Below are 18,407 nucleotides of genomic sequence, written 5' to 3' on the forward strand. Positions count from 1 at the left end.
AGGTGATGAGTTGGAGAAGAGTTAAGGTTACTTCATCTGCCTTTGTCAGTTAAGAGATCAGTCCCCGCTTCCCCAACCATCATTCATTTAAACTGTTCCAAACCATGACTCTCTGGTGTGTTTGTATTTTACAGTGATGGGTCTTTCCCCTATGACTCTGTTCCTTGGCAGCAAAACACCAACCAACCACCAGGTTCTTTATCAGTGGTCACTACAGTATGGGGTGTGACTAATACCTCCCAAAGCCAGGTAAGCTTCATTTTATGCTCCCTACCCTGAGTTATGCATTTTGGTTAAATGTTTGTCAGTAAAATGAAAAAAAAAAATAGAGAAAAGAAGGGAAAGGACTGTCATAAAACTGTATTTTTCCCTGCTTATTTTCTTCTTCTGGCAGCACAATGGCTACATATTAGGGTTTCACTTATTTTGAGTTGGTAACACATGGGTGGAAGTGTCAGATTATATTGGTGGCAGTTGCAAGCATCACTTGCTTTCTATACAGGAGAGGGGTGATTATCAGACCTAACATGTTTATCACAGCATTTTTCTTGAGTCCTTAATGGAAAACTTTTCTCATTTAGCCTGGTGCAATGTTCTGAAGCATTGGGACAGAGGCAAGAGCTAAGTGGTTAGTGCCAGGGTATAACTGTCCAGAAAATGGAAATCTGTTCCCATGAAAAATTTTGTATTTTTGGACAAAATGTCATCTCATATTGTGATGAAAAGTCCAAAATGCAAAACTTTTTACAGGAAGGGACTTCCACAAAATTCAGTTTCAGGAGAACTGAAATGGAATTTTTTAGCTTGGAGGCAGCCAGCCTGGACAGTTCTTGTCAATTTCACTTTTTCCCTGCAGGCAGAAAGTGAAATTGACCAGAACCTTCCAAACAAAATGCCAGAGGCCAAGCACCTGGCTCTCCACCTCTCCCCCAGCCCAGCTACATTTGTCTGGCTGCCTGACTGGAATGTTCTTGTCCATTTTGCTTTCTCTTGAAGGCAAAATTGACATGAACTTTCCATGCAGATAGCTGGGGAGCTGTCATTTCAATTTTTTTCAGTGGAAAATTGATATTTTTCAGAGAAATTGAAATTTTGCCACAGAAAATTTCAGTTTTGTGAAAACTCCATTTTCTGTTGGAAAATCATTCAGATGGCAAATTCCCAACCAGTTCTCTATGTGAAGGACTCAAGTCTCCATCCAACTGATGTTCAAGCCAGTGGAAAGACTTCCCTTTACTTGAAAAGGAGCTGGATCCAAGAACATTAGTCAAGTCACTGAACCGCTTTATGCCTTAGGCTATGTCTACCCTATGGGCTACAGGTGTGATTCCCCATCTCGTGTGAGCATACTTGTGTTAGTCTCATCGACCTAGCACGAGTATTAATAGTACTGTAGCCACAGCAGCACTCATGATAGCTCGAAGAGACTTAACACAAGTACACATTACATGGGCAAGAGAATCACACCACAGCTCATAGTGCAGACAGCTTTGGTTTTGTCTTCGGTAAAATGGAGATACGTCTTTATAGTAATGTTGTGAGGCTTAATGAGTATTTTTACGTCATTTTGAGGTCCTACATCAAAGACATTATGTTGGGGGAAAAATTTTTTTTAAATCAAATTGTCCAATTGTCATCTTGCAGACTAACAAATTGTCAAATAACACAGTTGTTTCTTGCTTCTTCACTTAATCAGATGGATTCACCACATGATAAAAAAAATGTGATGTCTGCTGTTCCTTATTATAACTTTTCAGAAGCTTCAGTGAGAGACTAATCTTATGGTAGGGATCAGAAAATGGCAAGGGAGAGCTCATAAGAAATTAACATACCTAGGTGCATACAGCATAATGAACCCAAGACTCATTTGAGTGCAAGTATATAATTTAGTTGATTGTACTTTAATGTCTGTAGCAAACTAACATTGTTTACAGCCATAGCTTTAAGGGCTTTTTCCTTATTTTGAATATTTCTCCTCACAGGTGCTGGGAAACCCAATGGCAAATGCCAATAACCCTATGAACCCAGCAGGAAACCCCATGGCTTCTGGGATGACTACAAGCAACCCTGGCATTAATTCCCCTCAGTTTGCTGGGCAGCAGCAGCAGTTTTCAGCCAAGGCAGGCTCCGCTCAACCCTATATGCAGCAGGGCATGTACGGGAGACCCAACTATCCCGGAAGTGGAGGCTTTGGCGGGAGGTAAGACGAGTCTGTATGGGATGGCAATTGGATGGGAATAGTTCAAGATGTTCTAGCTTTGCATAGCAATCTACTGGATGTGTCATAGGTTCCCTTTGGTTATTTAAAGGGTAAGTCTACACACCAGCCGGATGGTGTGATTCCCAGCTTGGGTAGACATACATGGGCTAGTTCTGCTCAAGCTAGTGTACTAAAAATAGCAGCATGGCTGCAGCTGCTCTGGCAAGCCACCCAACTTCCTGGGTACATACTCAGGCCACTGCAGCCACGCTGCTATTAGCTTGAGCGGGGCTAGCACATGTATGTTTACTTGCTCTGGTAATCACATCTCCCAGCAACTGCTTAGAAATACCCCAAGTCTTGGTGGTTATTTCATCAGGCCTAGCTAAATTGCATACTGGGTCCATTGCTCTAAAAATTGGCTACTCAAAGAGCAGGACATTCGTCACTGTATCTGGAAATTAGGTCAATCAATTACCCCTGACAAACACCAGAAATAAAGTTTTAATTACCACAAATACAAGACACAAACCAAGGTCCTAGGAATGATTAACATTCAGTAGGGCTAGTATGTGAGAAGTGTCGGTGATACAACTTCCATCAGTCTATATGAGGAAATTACCTCAAATATTAGTAAGGGTACAGCACTACAAAGCTAATAGGCAGACCCCTTACTGCAGGAATTTATAAAGCACTTTGTATGAATGAGGGACAGGGCTTTGGTCTTAAATTTTAAGTTATGTGTTTATTTTTGTGGGGTAAGTGCAGTTCTTGTGAAATGTGCCAAATTAATAGCCCAGATTATCTACAAAACACAGGCGTGGGCCGTTAAAAGGTAAACACAGGCAGTAAGCATGCAAGCTTCCCATGCTCCTAATGCTTTTCCTGAATGCACTTCTGTGGTGATAGTGTAGTTCTGTCTCCGGGCCTAGTCAATCTCTGGGTTCCTTTGTTGTTACTGCCGAAAAGGGTACCAACATGGTGGACTGAAACAGCACTATCCTGGAAAATGGGAGACCTAGCCTCTGTTTTCATCTCTGCCACTGTCTCGCTACATGAATTTGTACCACTCACTTAAACTTTCTGTACTTCAGTACAGTTCACCTGTAAAATGGGCATAATATTGACCCACCTTTTTAAAGACCTTTGAGATCTACAGGTGTGAAGTACTCTAGATTATTTATTTATTTATTTACTTAGTGGTAGTTTTGTGATTAGTACCTGAAGTATGCAGGCACAGCCAACTTGCTTCATGCAGAACTCTGAAGAGCCACCAAATGACAGCTGTCAGTCACTGTCGATAACAAATAGCCCCTGTCGGCCTCTTTCCTGAGATCTCAGTGGGGACAGATTTCCTTTTCTACTCCTGGAAAAGCTGATGCATTCCACTGTTGAGGCACATAGATGGCTCATTGTGGAGGAAGCTCACAATGGATGCTACTGTCCATGCTGCCCCTAAATTGTGGATAATCAGTGCACACGTTCGTTTACAGCCTCTGAGTCCAGCAGCATGGTAGAACAGAGTATTAAAAATTAGTTAGAAACTCCTGAAAACTGTAGTTTCTAACTCCATTGAAAAGTGCTGACGTTATCTTCCCTCTATGCCAGAGCTGCTCTTGTATCCTCATTGACATGCCTGCTTTTCTCTTTCTGTCAGAGTGCTTGTTTTCAAGAGAAACTTATACATGGTTTTGGAACTGTTCCAAATGACATCAGACTGAGGCCCCAAATCTAGGCTCAAAACACTCGGCCCATTTTAATATTCCTTTCTTTCTTCACCTGATAGTTACCCTGGTGGCCCAAATACTCCTGCGGGAATGGGGATCCCTCCACACACGAGGCCGCCTGCAGATTTCACTCAGCCGGCTGCAGCTGCCGCCGCAGCTGCAGTTGCAGCTGCAGCTGCCACAGCAACAGCTACAGCTACAGCCACTGTAGCAGCCCTTCAGGAAACCCAGAACAAGGACATGAACCAGTATGGACCGGTAAGAAAGTAGATCTTGCAAACTTGTATCCTTCTGACTTCTGCCTTTAGAGAGAAGTGAGTGCCCCTATTTAGTATGTAAGATATTCGGGTATCAGCTGTATTGTGTGTCTGTTTGCACAAGAGATGGAGACCAAGCGATCTCTTGTAGCAGGGATATGTATGTATATGATAATGACATAGAGTGGCCAATACATTATCTTTATGAATCCCTGTTACCTGCACTAGTCGTGCATTTGTATTGCAAAAAGGTCATCCCTTAGTTAAAAAAAAAATGGTATGCAAAGTTTTATACCCACTTCTAATGGGATGCATTAGTACTTCCCCTCCCCCAAACTTTAGCACACAGGTAAGTGTTCTAAAGCTTTATTTTAGGGCCTATGCTGTTTCTCTAATTAATTATGTTGATCAACTCAGTTTAGTTTTTCTAAATACAGTAAAAAAAAAACCACCTTTTAAGGTATTATCTGTGAGAATAGCAATTTGAAGCATCCATTTTTGGTGACCCTAAGCTCAACACACAATTATTTCCTGTACTAACTATTAATGAAAAAGGAATGAGTGTTTGATCTGTGGCAGGTGCTTTTCTCACCGCTTCCATTCCGTGTAGTGTTTCTAAGCATCGGGGTTAAGGGTGGGGCACATGGAGAACCTCAGCTGGCGTAAATAAGCAAAGCTTCTTTGAAGTCAATAAAGGGGTGCTGAATTACACCAGCTGAGGATCCTGGCCCATTACCTTGGGGAAGATGACTGGTCACGTCAGTGGATTTTTATTTGCTCATATTAAAGCCGTTTTTCTCTTACTAAACTATTATTTTTCTCTCCTGTTGCTTTTAGAATTGCAGTTGAATTATTATTATGCCAAAAAAAACCCAAAACCCCTCACAGAAGGTTACAGAACATAAAAAGAAAATGCGACATAATCCCACCCCCAACCCCTGCTAACAAACATGTTAAGCTCCCCACTCCCATTTTAAATGCATGTCGCATTTTATTCTTTTTTTTTCTTTTCTTTTCTTTTTTTCTTCCGTTGAAGGTTTGTTCCTCTTTCCAGATGGGTCCAACTCAGGCTTACAACAGCCAGTTCATGAATCAACCTGGCCCTCGCGGCCCTGCTTCTATGCCAGGCAGCATGAACCCAGCGAGCATGGGAGCCGGAATGACGCCTTCCAGCATGAGCGGGCCACCTATGGGTATGAGCCAGCCGAGGCCCCCTGGGATAAGCCCCTTCAGCAGCCATGGGCAGAGGATGCCGCAGCAAGCTTACCCAGGTCCACGCCCCCAGTCTTTGCCTATACAGGGCATGAAGAGACCGTACCCAGGAGAGGTGAGTATTCTCGCTTCTTTATTCCTTTTGTCTTACAAACGATACCAATTATGCTACAGATGAAATTCACCCTGTGCAGAAAACCTGTATAATACCCTGGTGAGCATGTGTAGCAGGTCATCTCTGTGCTTAGCCCACAAATAGTAGCCCTGCCTAGGGAACTTTAGCTCAAGCTGTAGCTGCTTGTGCTTTTTAGCTCTGGAGGTCCCCAGAGTTCAGTCCCTGGTGTGTCAGCCAAGATGGCCGCCACCAAGCCCAAACTGCCCTGTGAAGTTCTTGAGCCCTCAAAATATCACTTTGAAGCCTTCATAATAGAGTTTAAGTTCATAGGTCTTATATAGACTCTCTGCGCAGAGATGAATTTCAATCTGAATGCTTAAAATAAATTTGTCATGGGCAGACCATATGCTTTATTTACTCTGGGTTTTTTATTGTTTGAAAGAAATATGGGGCAGCACCTTGCATAAACACAAAAAGCATGTGAAACTTTTAAAAATCCCATTGCTTTCCAAACCTCCTATGGCTTGATTTTCATAGGTGCTAATACTCAAAACTCCTGTTGAGCTCAGCATCTCTGAAAATTCCCACGTTGTCATTTAGGTAATTTTCTTTTGGTCTGGGGTGAAGATTATCTGAGTTCTTTTCCTGTTTGTCTGTCTATATCTATTTGTTTCTCCAGGTTTTTATAAGATTAGCATAGTATGTGAGCATTTCCCAAGACGTAGTAATCAAAATCACACAGCCATTGGCTTGCTGTATGACTTCAGGCAAGTTCTATTGAAATCAATGGGAGTTAGGCACTGAGATGCTTTTGAAAATCCCACTAGTCACCCATCTTCATCTTTAGGGGCCTATATATCTTTATAAATCTAGCCCTTAGTCTGTGACTGTAGATAGAATCACAACATATACTAAACTGATGCTATGCTATTAGTCAGTAGAGTTTACACTAGCATTTTATTGGCCAAAATATAATAGTGGCAATGTAAGTTTACAGAAAATATACACTGATATCCAACATTTAACAAATATTTATTGAGTTTCTTGCAGTTTTTCTAAATGCAACGTTTCCTGGTCTGTAAATGAATTCTGTTGTTGTTGTTACCTTATGCATCAAAAATGACTTATCTGCTGCAGGAGTTGCTTATCTAACAAGGCTTTTCTACTCTGTAAATGCTATCACTCCTTTCCAATTGAACAAAAAATGCATAGTTCAGATGATTACTTGTATCATTATATTTCATATTTCACACCTTTGTGGAAGATTGGGAATCCCTCCTCGCTGTTTCAATAGCATGTTTTTCATCACAAGTGAATACGAGAATGTTCTCAAGTAACATGCATTTTACAGTGCTGTAAAATCATATGCTTGTTGTAAGGGTGCTGTGTAAGTTTAGTAGATGCTATTTATTTATTGATTTATGAAAATTTCATAAAGGGGATATTTGTTATAAATTAGCTTGCTCCAGAATTATTTTGTTTTTGTTGTAAGTAATCAATATTCATAAATAGATTTGCCATCAGAACAGTAATATTCTTGACCTCGCCCTAAAGGTGCTGAGCAATAACCATGCCCATTGACTTCCTGTTGGACCACTGCAGGGAAAATGGGGAGGAACTTAGGTCCAGGAGTTAGGGCACTAGCCTAGGATTTAAGAGGCCTGGGTTCAGTCATCTACTCTGCACAGACTTCTTTTGTGACTTGGGCAAGTCACTTGCTTCAGCGTTTCAGCCAGCCACCTATAAGGATTTTTCCGCCACAATGTATTCTAGTTTTGGGGAAGGTTATTTCATCCAGGATGGCCACAGCTGGGGATGGAAAATTGGCCAGAAAGGGCCAAGGTTCTGACGTGGTATGAAGCATTCTCTCTCTCGGGTGCTTGGCTGGCTGATTTTTAATCACATGCTCAGGGTCTAACTGATCCATGGGGTCAGGAAGGAATTTTTCCCTAGGTCATATTGGCAGTGATCTTGGGGGGTTTTAGCCTTTCTTTGCAGCAAAAGAACATAAGTCCGGCCATACTGGGCCAGACCAATAGTCCATCTAGCTTTATATCCTGTCTTCTGAGAGTGGTCAATGCCAGATGCTTCAGAGGGAATGAACAGAACAGAGCAATTATCAAGTGGTCAGTCCCCTGTCATCTAGTCCCAGCACTTGGCAGTCAGAGGCTTAGGGACACCCAGAGCATGGGGTTGCATCCCTGACCATCTTGGCTAATAGCCATTGATGGACCTATTCTCCATGAACTTATCTAGTTCTTTTTTGAATCCAGTTATAGCTTTGACCTTCACAACATCCCCTAGTAACGAGTTCCACAGGTTGACTGTGTGTTGTGTGAAGAAGTACTTCCTTTTGTTTATTTTAAACCTGCTACCTATTAATGTCATTGGGTGACACACACACCCTGCTTGTTTATGCGCTATGTGAAGGGGTAAATAACACTTCCTCTTTTTTTTGGTCCATACCATTCATCATTTTTTATTCCCTCTTTAGTCATCTCTTTTCCAAGTTGACCAGCCCTATTCTTTTTAATCTCTCCTCATATGGAAGCTGTTCCATACCCTTAATTGTTTTTCTTTGCCCTTCTCTATACCTTTTCCATTTCTAATGCATCTTTTTTGAGGTGGGTTTCCAGAACTGCATGCAGTATTCAAGTTGTGAACCTACTCTGGATGTATATAGTGGCATTATGATATTTTCTCTCGTATCATCTATCCCTTTCCTAATGGTGCCTAACATTCTGTTCGCTTTTATGACTGTTTCTGCACAGTGAGCAGATGTTTTCAGGGAACTATCCACAGTGACTCCAAGATCTTTTTCTTGAGTGGTAATGGCTAATTTAGATACCATCATTTTGTATATATAGATGGGATTATGTTTTCCAATATGCATTACTTTGCATTAATCAGCATTGAATTTCATCAGCCATTTTGTTGCCCAGTCACCCTTTGTAATTCTTCACAGTCTGCTTTGAACTGAACTATCCTGAGTAATTTTGTATGGTCTGCAAACTTTGCCATCTCACCATTTACCCCTTTTTCCAGATCATTTATGAATATGTTGAACAGCAATGGTCCCAGTACAGATCCCTGGGGGATCCCATTATTTACCTCTCTCCATTCTGAAGATTGACCATTTATTCCTACCCTTTGTTTCCTGTCTTTTAACCAGTTACTGATCCATGAGAAGACCATCCCTCTTATCCCATGACTGCTGAGTTTGCTTAAGAGCCTTTGGTGAAGAACCTTGTCATAAACTCTCTGAAAGTCCAAGTACACTATATCCACTGAATCACACTTGTCCATGTGTTTGTTGACCCCCACTCAAAGAATTCTAATAGCATGTGGGTGTGGGTACTTGCAAGGATTATCTGGGTATATCTCACTTAATCCTTTCCCTGCCATTGAAGTGGCCTCAGGCACTGGTGCTCCTCAGTTCCTCCTGTTTTTTGCCTGTGGGACATAATAGTCTATCTCCTGGGGGGTGTAATAATTTTGGTCTCATTTTGGTTGTTTCGTTTAGTGTGTATGTTGGATGGTGGTTTGTGGTACACAGGAGATCAGACTAGATGATTTGGTCGTCCCTTCTGGCCTTAAACTCTATGGCTCTGTGACTTAATATCCCTATGCCTCAGTTCCCCACCTGTAAAACATGTAGTTAATAGCCCTTCCCTGTCTCCCAGGGGTGTTGTGAACATTACACACATGAGATGGTAAGGCCCTCAGATACTGTGGTTATGGGACCATAAAAGTACTTTAGATGGATGGATGCAGGTGCTCAACTCCTCCAAAAATATGGCTACTTATTTAAGGGCCTAAAGTTAGGCATCCTGGAGTGGAGATTTTCAAAGGCACAAATGGTTGCGTGCCCCAGACTGAATATTAATAAGATTTGAGCACCTTTGAATGTCCGCAATCCCCGGTCCCTCAGAGGCCCAACTCCAGGCACCCAGGTTTGAAAATGCTGGGCAAAGCGTTCATGAGACAGGGACATCAGCCTGATTTTATTTTCATTTTAATTCTATATTTCAAAGTTCAGTTCAAAATTATTTCTTGTTTTGTTTCATCTCTGTTGTAAAATAGCCAAATTACGGAAACCAGCAGTATGGACCAAATAGCCAGTTTCCTACCCAGCCTGGTCAGTATCCAACTCCCAACCCTCCAAGACCTCTTACGTCTCCTAATTATCCTGGACAGAGGATGCCTACCCAGCAAAATACAGGGCAGTACCCACCTCCAACAGTCAACATGGGACAGTATTACAAGGTGAGACCTTGGGTTCATTAGTTATCTCATCTGGTGCCGGTGAAGGTTCTTTCTTCTGTGTTAGTGGATAAAATGAAACTCCGGCAATGCCATAGGATCCCTAGATAGGGCCTGATAATACACCATTAAAGGCAATGGAAGTTATGCCATTGCCTTTGATGAGTCAGAATCAAGCCCATAGTACAGTAAGCTATGCCACATCATAATTTGGGGGCACTTAGCTAAATGGTGGGCCAGAAGTAAAAGTGAATGCCAAACTGAGCCCACCTTTGAGGTTTGACATTTCTAGTTGTGGCAAAGCAAAATGAGGGCACACACTGCACGGTTCTTGGATTAATTGAGAAAATTGCAGTAAAGCTGGTAGATCAGATCTGCTTTAAGATTAGAGTAGTCAAGTCATTTCTGGTGTTGGATTCTGAGCCAGAAGGATCTTAGGGCCATTAAGATGGTTCTGGAAATGGGGTTATTTTGTCATTATTTGCATGGAAGGTGGGTACTGTTTGAGATGACAGCACTATTGGAAAAGAATAAGGAATCATTTCCCACAGAACATCTGTCTACAGTCAGGTCACTTATTGCCTGATGTGGGATGTCTAGAAACATTGCTTTTTCTACAGCAATTTTTATTATACTGTGGCAGCTTCTGTCCCACATTGTCAAGATGAATGCATCAAGGGGCTAGATGCTCAGCTGGTGTAAATCAGTGTAGCTCCATTGCAGTGACTGAAGCTACAACGATTTATGCCAGCTGAAGATCAGTCACGAGTGTTTTAAAGGTGAAGGATTTTATATATATTTTTATCCTGTTTATTTTTGTTGGGGTTTTTAAAATTTTGTTTTGTTTTATAGCCAAAGCAGTTTAAGGAACAAAATAGCCTTTCCTGGGAGTGATCCAGGGCTATGTACAAGGGATCTTAGTTTGGTCTGAGAAGAAAATAATAACAAAATTTGAAAGGGGAACCAACCCTTGGTCTATCGAACTGTGTTGCATGTTTTTCATGGAAATGTAGATTGATGTGGTGACAGGGTGAATAGACAAGATGAGCTCATGGAGAAAGGCAGTTCTCCCAGCTAAGGGGCAAGGCTCTGAGTTGTAATATAGATGACCTGGTCTTTGGAGTTTGAAGACTGTGGAGACTAGAGACTTGATGAATTGAGAACTGTGAGGAACTTTGGTCTCAGCGGAGACAGGAATGGGTATAGTCTGTAGTGCCTTTCAACCTGTGATTGCTCAGTGACCAAAGATAAAATGTTCTCAGCCAAAGATGAGGTGCTATATTATTTACTGCTACATCAAGAGGAGAGGAGAAGAGTAAGAAAATTAGGGCAAAAGTAGGAGAGATCAAAGGTGGAAAACCGGATAAAGAGGCAGGGAAGAATGAAAAAGTGTAGCATCTGCAGTTTCTGAGGCTTGCAACTCCTTGCCTCAAATCTAAACTACTGTATGTTTTAAAAATGAGAAGTAAATGCAAAGAAAAAAATAATTAAGGTTTTCAGTTTTAGCTCTCCTACTCATTTCGTTTTAAATAGTGCCAGGCCCAAGCCACAGTACCAATATATAGATTCAGTGTTTAATAGCAATACATATGATTAGGGCGTCTTTTTTTTTTTTTTTTCAAAATTCAATAACAGCTTGGTATTATTTATTTTCTAGCCATCAAGGCCTGTACCTGTGGCAAATTACCCTCACTCACCGGTTCCAGGAAACCCCACACCACCCATGACTCCAGGGAGCAGTATTCCACCATACCTGTCACCTAACCAGGATGTCAAACCACCATTCCCACCTGACATTAAGCCAAATATCAATGCTTTACCGCCACCGCCAAGTGAGTAGCAAATGGACCGGTCCCTCAGCCTTTTACTGTCTCTCCTTCCTTTGCCATGCATATCACGCAACCCAGAAGTGATGCTTTAAAAATAGCATCTTGATGGCTATTTTTTGACATGGAGAGAAATTTTGATTGCCAGTTGATATATGGCATCGACCAACCACATTATGCAAGCTACTCAGAGAGGAAGGAAACAGGAAAGAAGAATATTTGTTTCCAAACAAAATATTGGAAAATGGCAAATGGAAAACTCTCTCCAAAGTTAAACTTTTAAGGATTTTGCCCCTTAAATATTCCTGTAGTTGATTTCTCAGAATGAAACTCTTAATTTTCAACTGTTTCATGTTGTTGGGTTTGTTTATTACATAGAAACTCCATCAGTAGTAATGTGGTGTGTTTTGATCAAGGGCAAAGCTATTGAATACTACTGAAGAATAGCTTAAAGGGTGAATATTTATAATGGTACTCCTATTATGTCCATGCAGACCTCTTAAAAATATTCAGTAGTGTGCCATAAAAATAATGTATACTCCTTTCAAAGCCACTCAACCTCACAGCTATGTTTGGCTGAGAGCGAGTCAGGAATAACACCATCTCAGTGGCTGTGTACTCATACAATTTGTCTAGGGTCTAAAAGTGACTAAAGAGTAATCAAAAGTTAGGCACTGGAAGAAGGAGTATATTCTCTATAGAAAGACCTCTGTTGTGTTAGCTCTTTTCAACCAGCATTTTAGGGTTCATGGAGATCTGAAAGATTAAGGTTATTGGTACTGTTTTAGCTTCAGCAGCTTCAGAGGAAGGAGAGTATTTTAAGTAAGAGTTGAACAGCAGCTTCTGTTTCTGATGAGTGAAGAAGAAACACAATCTTAAATCCAGTGATTACAATGGACAGCGGTAACCTTTTCATACTCCAGGTCTTCCTGCTTCAGAATCACTTCAAACAAACCTGTTTTTTCAGCCAGAACATATCTGCTGAAAATGGTTGGCCATCATAAATTGTGCATAACAAGCAGCAAAGCTGTTCATGATGGGAGACTGAATGGCTTGTGGAACTGATAATAGAATACCTGAGCCTTCCATCTGCAGATCACCATTAGAACCGAGAGTCATTACCATCTACTGGCACACTTGAAATGAGTTGGATAATCTCAATCCCAGTTTCTAGGGGGAAAATAGCCACATCACAGAAAAACAAATAGCAATGCACAACCACAACTGGCACTAATTGGCAGTCTCAGCAGAGTGATTGAATGAGTATGGTGACTGAACTAATCTCTCACAATGAAAAATGGTCCCCCCCACATCAGGTGTAAGGCACGTCTGTGGTGAGAGGCACTTTTGCTGCTCCTTTCATAAACCTTATCTGTGGATATAAATAGAAGACATCAGTCTCCAGAGCTGTCAGTCTGTGCCCTATCACCTGCATGAAATCCACTTATACAGTTATTTGTCATTTTCTTTTCTATATGTGACTTTACTAGGTTAACCCCAGCAATAGATCACTCTGTCATTTGTCATTATTCTGTATAAATATACACATTGTTATTGCACTGCAGATGCTAAAGGGAAAGTTCACACTTTCTCTCCCTCTTCGATCCCAGCCAACCACAACGATGAGCTGCGTCTGACATTCCCTGTGAGAGATGGGGTGGTGTTGGAGCCCTTTCGGCTGGAGCACAACCTGGCAGTCAGTAACCATGTCTTTCACCTACGGCCAACCGTCCATCAGACGCTGATGTGGAGGTAGGTTTGAGCAGTGTTCTGAGGCAATCTTGCGTGACTGAAAGCAAAATGGTGGGTCAGATGAGCTTTGTTTGGGTCAGTCATGGATTTTGACATTAGGAAATATGGTCTGGATAGGAAAAAACATCCCTTTAGCTCACATATATGTGAATAACCCTCAACTTCCAGAGAGTAAAGTGCAATAATATACTTCTTGATTCAGCTCCCAAGCCGTTTGCTGGCGCCAAGTTGTATGCCATCCTTCCAAGCAAACCTGATGGAATCAATGTGAATGGGGCAAGGGGCAATGTCTGGAAAATAATTATTTAAATGTACCTTTTGACTTGCTTCTACTCATTCCAGTAAAAGTGCTAGGAGCATGCGTAGCTGAGACCAGCATGCAAGGATCATTCATGGAATATTTCTGACCTAGGCATACTCCTTGCATCATCCAGAGGTGATCTTTTGGTCCTGTGTTGGTAGTTGGCCTGGACAATCTGTGATAAGCTTTCTCGCAATACCTTGGCAAGGTTGCTTCTATTTTCAGCTGGAACACAGAGGTGTAAAGGTATCTGAAAATAAAAATAGTAAGCAAATTAAGGACCTGATTCAGAGAGATGGTAAATTCAGTGGCAGTTATAGGTGCTAAGCCCCTCTCAGGATAAGGCCCAAATTTCAGAGAGAAGGTGGATTTTAGAGAGCTGTTCTAACTTACCCAGAACAGAAATGAGCCAAGCGGCTGAAGTGCAGCTTTCCCCATGCAACAAAGCTCTTTCACCTACAGTAAATATTACTTTTCATCAGAGCGAGAGAGAATAGTCCCTCTGGATTATATTCTGCAGCTCTGTAACTCAAACTTGCATAAAATGATTCCAGATTCTGTACCAGTTTTGATATATGGACAAGGAATGAAATGGCATGAAATTAAATCAAAACCAAAGCCTTGATTTGTTTACGTTTCCAAATACTGTAGGGTGGACTTGTTTTGAATCTGTGCTTGTGTGCCTTGGAGAATTTAGTTTCTCATTATCTTGTCTTATTGTATGGAGCTTTTCTTTGTTACACATGAAACAGCTGAGCAAATGAAACCTCTTCTTGGCAACACACTTTCCAGTGTGCCCAGAATTCCCCTTCTTCCAGTTTCTCTAAGTCATCCTTCAAGCCTGGGCTAGGTGGATCATTGGATTAATAATGTTATGACCTCAACATTTTCCATACTGGGACCTTCCTTCCAACAAGCTGTGATCACCCACCAATTTTGTAATGTGGGAAGGGTGGGTGGTTGTAAACTCCTGGGCATTACAACTCCTGGTTGAGATTTGACCTAGGATACAGATACTTATTTGTCTGCATGGTGTTGGTAGTCTCAAGCCTAGGAATTAGAAATGTGAGAGATTTCAAATAGGCAACATCCAATAATTAATGCCTAACTTTGAGGTCAGTTATTGCTTACTTGCATTTCATTATCCTGGAGTACTCACAGCAAGAGGGAGTTTTGGCAGTTATTTGCTGGTTCTTATTAATAAGTAATCACCGTTGGGGATTGTGCAGGCTAGTTCTGTTGATTTATAGAGCTGCACTGAGGCATAAAGCTGTTTCTTAATACCTGATCTTTTTTTTAAAAAAAAAAAAAACTTCTTTAGCACACTGACTTGGACTTGTATTTAAATTCATTTTAATGAAGACTTATCGGTAATTTGTGCTCAGGTTTGCCACCTTGAAAAACTTGTTAGTGATGGGAGGGCAGGGGCAGCCTGAACACTCAGAAAACTGAGTCTTGTGTCTGTCATCCTTATCTTGCTCATTTTTCTCTCCTTGATCACATAGTTACACCCACATAGAAAATGCCCATACTGTTTTTCTTGCCCTGTCAGCTGTGTGTGGCGCATCGGTTGTTTTAGCATTTGTTGTACAACAGCTCAGCTAAAAGAGAATAGATATTAGATGGCATTAAGATATTTTGCACGTTGAAATTATAATGAAGTAATATGACGTTTACCTTGGACTGCATGGATTCCAATACATGTATTAGCCATGTGAATTCTAGACCAAATCTTTAGATTATTTTTATGCTAGTTAAAATATTGAGTAAAACATCCCTCTCATAATCACACAGCTGATGGCGACACAAATATTTTTCTCCCTACTGGGAACTCCATGCTCTTACAAAGCAAAAGAATGGAGACAAAATCAACCAGGAGAATTTTGCCTTAACAGTGGATCAGTCTTTGCTCACCACAATTTATGTATTATCTATCATTGTGGGGCAGCATGGCTAGAACACGAGATTCACCATATTTCCATTCCTCCCTATGTGACCTTGGACAAACTTTTTAAGAGGGGTCAGGGAGGCAGTTTTGCCCTTTACAGTGTCTGTGTAATGTATAAAGACTCTCTCTGTTTTTTTTTTAATCTACTTGTTTTTAGGTTAGAGATATCAGGTCCCTGCTTCCCGCTTTTTATTTTTTGTGCTAACTAGATTTCCATAGGCCCTGAATAGCGATGTCACTTGAGATCTTCACCTGAGTTGCTTTCCTTCCCCAAAAATAGAGATTGTGATTCTGACCTAAATCTCCTGAATTTCTGAACATGACCACACCACCAGTACAGGACATAAAACATGACCTTTACAGAGGGAAAACTGAGTACAAATTATCTGAGCTTTCAGTAAAAGCAGTCTAAACATGAGGCTGCCCGTTGGTTTTTTTTTTTTTTTTTTTTTTTTTTAATTATCAGATACTAAGCCTCAGCACAAGGCCTCCATTCTCAGACTCTAACCAACTGGATCCTCTTCACACCTGCTGCATCTCGGATTATGGTCTCATATGACATCACTATTCATGTCCTTCAAAGGTCTTACAGGAGAGTCCAGCAAAGAGAAGGGAATGAGCACCTGATGTTTCTTATGTAAAAGATGGTCAGCGATGGACTTTGTGGCAGTCATTGTTCATAGTAAACAAACAGTGAAGGACAAAACCCCAAAATTTCAGTTTAACTTTCCAGTCCACCTTTAACCTCTCTGTACTTCAGTTTACCCATTTGTAAAAAGAGATTAATACCAATGTGATGGGGTGCAAGTGCGCTACTATCTACTGAGGCCTGGTCTACACCTAAGATTTAGGTTGACCTAGATACATCACTCAGGGCTGTGAAAAATTTTGTGCTCTGTGCGACATGGTTAGGTCGACCTAACCCCCACAGTAGATGCAGCTAGGTTGATGGAAAATGAGAGAGATGAATTACAAAAACAACTTCCATCAATGTAGGACTTGTCTACGCTATGACACTATTGCAGAGCTCTAGCTATGTCACTGTAGCTACTGTAGCCTAGACATACCCTCAGTTACTCAAGACTTAACGTCAGCTCAGCTTGGTATTATCTGTCATTGTGGTAGATCAAGAGTGGTTGCTTTGGAGATAGAGTGGGACATATGTTTTTAGATTCTGCTACTGAGGTGATACCCAGGCTGGGTGAGTTCTGCTTACTCTCTGAATGTGTTAACGTGCTTTATTTTCTTGTTATAAACACTAATGGTTGAGGAAAGACCTACCTGACTGCAACTTTTTCCTTTCTGCTGAGTCATTCCACCGACTTACAACCCACCTTTGTAAAGCACTTTGAGATCTTCACATGAAAAGTCATGTATAAGTGTAAAGTATTATTATTATTATTCTCTCAAATTTCAGATGTGTAAGCCATCCTGTCTTGTTTCTGTTAGTGGCTTTTATGAGGAGAACATGTGTTACGCATTTATTATTTGTGAGGCATTTCCAGAAAAAAAAATCAGACTTAAGCAAAGCAGAGTAAAAGTGAAGGGGGTGGGATGGCATAGAATTTCTAGCATCCAAAAAAGATTCTTTAGTCATATGAAAACTGAGTTTAAGCCAGGTTTTGCCTTGCGCTACAGGTCTGACTTGGAGCTGCAGTTCAAGTGCTACCACCACGAAGACAGACAAATGAACACAAACTGGCCAGCATCGGTCCAGGTCAGCGTTAATGCAACCCCTCTTACCATTGAACGTGGCGACAACAAGACATCTCATAAACCTCTGCACCTAAAGCACGTCTGTCAGCCGGGAAGAAACACAATTCAAATTACAGTCACAGCATGTTGTTGTGTAAGTACATGGGGCTTGCTGCTGCCACTGACTCTCCAGGTTTGGCAATGTTCACTTAGGCCAGCAGTTCTTACCTCTCTCACTTTTACTTTTTTTTAAATTTTCATTGTTGGGGGCAGGGAGGTGTCACTGATCGTAGCGCTGGTGACAGGACAGGGCGAGAGTGATAGTGCTAAAGACCAGATCATATTTTGACCATGTCATATTTTGTTGTAGAACTAGGGCAGCATGGGCAGAGCAGCTACTTTGCCAATGTGTCTAGAAGGACCCACTTCTGAAGGGGAGAGTGCATCAGATGTCTGTGCCCGTTCAGTACTTGCCTATCTAACAATTCTGATAGCAAGGCGAGTAATGTGATGGTGGATGGTTTTCTTGCTGTGGACACTTGTCCACTGGGAATTGGACTGAGGCCAAAAACTTACTTCACACAGAGCATCAAATTGCCATTTGTTTGCCACCGTGACTCTGAACTGGGTTTAAACCAGTGAGATAAAGGTGAAAGGCTCCTATCCCATTACTCAATCCACTGAGCCATGCAACTTGCCTCCCACTGATAGCTCTCAATTACAATTAGCATAGATTGTACTTTTAATGGAGAGGGCCGGCACACTTCGTAGTCAGGGCTTTATGCCATTTAATTGCCATTGGCAAGGGCACAGAGTCTGGGGACAGCTTTCCCAGAGTCAGAGTCTGAGACAATTTGAAGAGAGACCTCAAGCTTATGCCCATTGTTTTACTTCAGACGACTTCTTCCTTGCACAATCTCACATGCCTTGTTTTCTGCCCCACAGTGTAGTGGTGGACCACTTATCCAATGGCTAGGAGGAGAGGTCATCTCAGCAACCCTCCTTGCTATTCTGAGTGCAGGACAAGTGGGCAATAGGGCAGGGGTAGAAAATCCAGAGGTCACTGTGACAAACCCCATAAATAACAGATTATCACAACACATCTTGGACT

The 18,407-nt window shown here is 41.5% G+C and overlaps 1 protein-coding gene across 35 annotated transcripts in view; it reads left to right on the forward strand.

The window, feature by feature from the left end:
* ZMIZ1 (zinc finger MIZ-type containing 1) overlaps positions 1 to 18,407 on the forward strand; it is a 480,632-nt gene that overhangs the window by 439,128 nt on the left and 23,097 nt on the right. For 18 of the 35 annotated variants that reach the window (XM_043551273.1, XM_043551283.1, XM_043551267.1 and 15 more), the window contains 8 exons: positions 135 to 249; positions 1,983 to 2,200; positions 3,987 to 4,185; positions 5,221 to 5,511; positions 9,595 to 9,777; positions 11,432 to 11,606; positions 13,166 to 13,352; positions 17,240 to 17,450. In XM_043551273.1, coding sequence (XP_043407208.1) covers positions 135 to 249; positions 1,983 to 2,200; positions 3,987 to 4,185; positions 5,221 to 5,511; positions 9,595 to 9,777; positions 11,432 to 11,606; positions 13,166 to 13,352; positions 17,240 to 17,450 — 1,579 coding nt within the window. The remainder of the gene's footprint in view (positions 1 to 134; positions 250 to 1,982; positions 2,201 to 3,986; positions 4,186 to 5,220; positions 5,512 to 9,594; positions 9,778 to 11,431; positions 11,607 to 13,165; positions 13,353 to 17,239; positions 17,451 to 18,407) is intronic. The other 17 variants (XM_043551284.1, XM_043551288.1, XM_043551270.1 and 14 more) reach the window with 3 other exon arrangements.

This window comes from Chelonia mydas, chromosome 7 (genome assembly GCF_015237465.2).
Source record: "Chelonia mydas isolate rCheMyd1 chromosome 7, rCheMyd1.pri.v2, whole genome shotgun sequence".
NCBI classification, from domain to species: Eukaryota; Metazoa; Chordata; order Testudines; family Cheloniidae; genus Chelonia; species Chelonia mydas.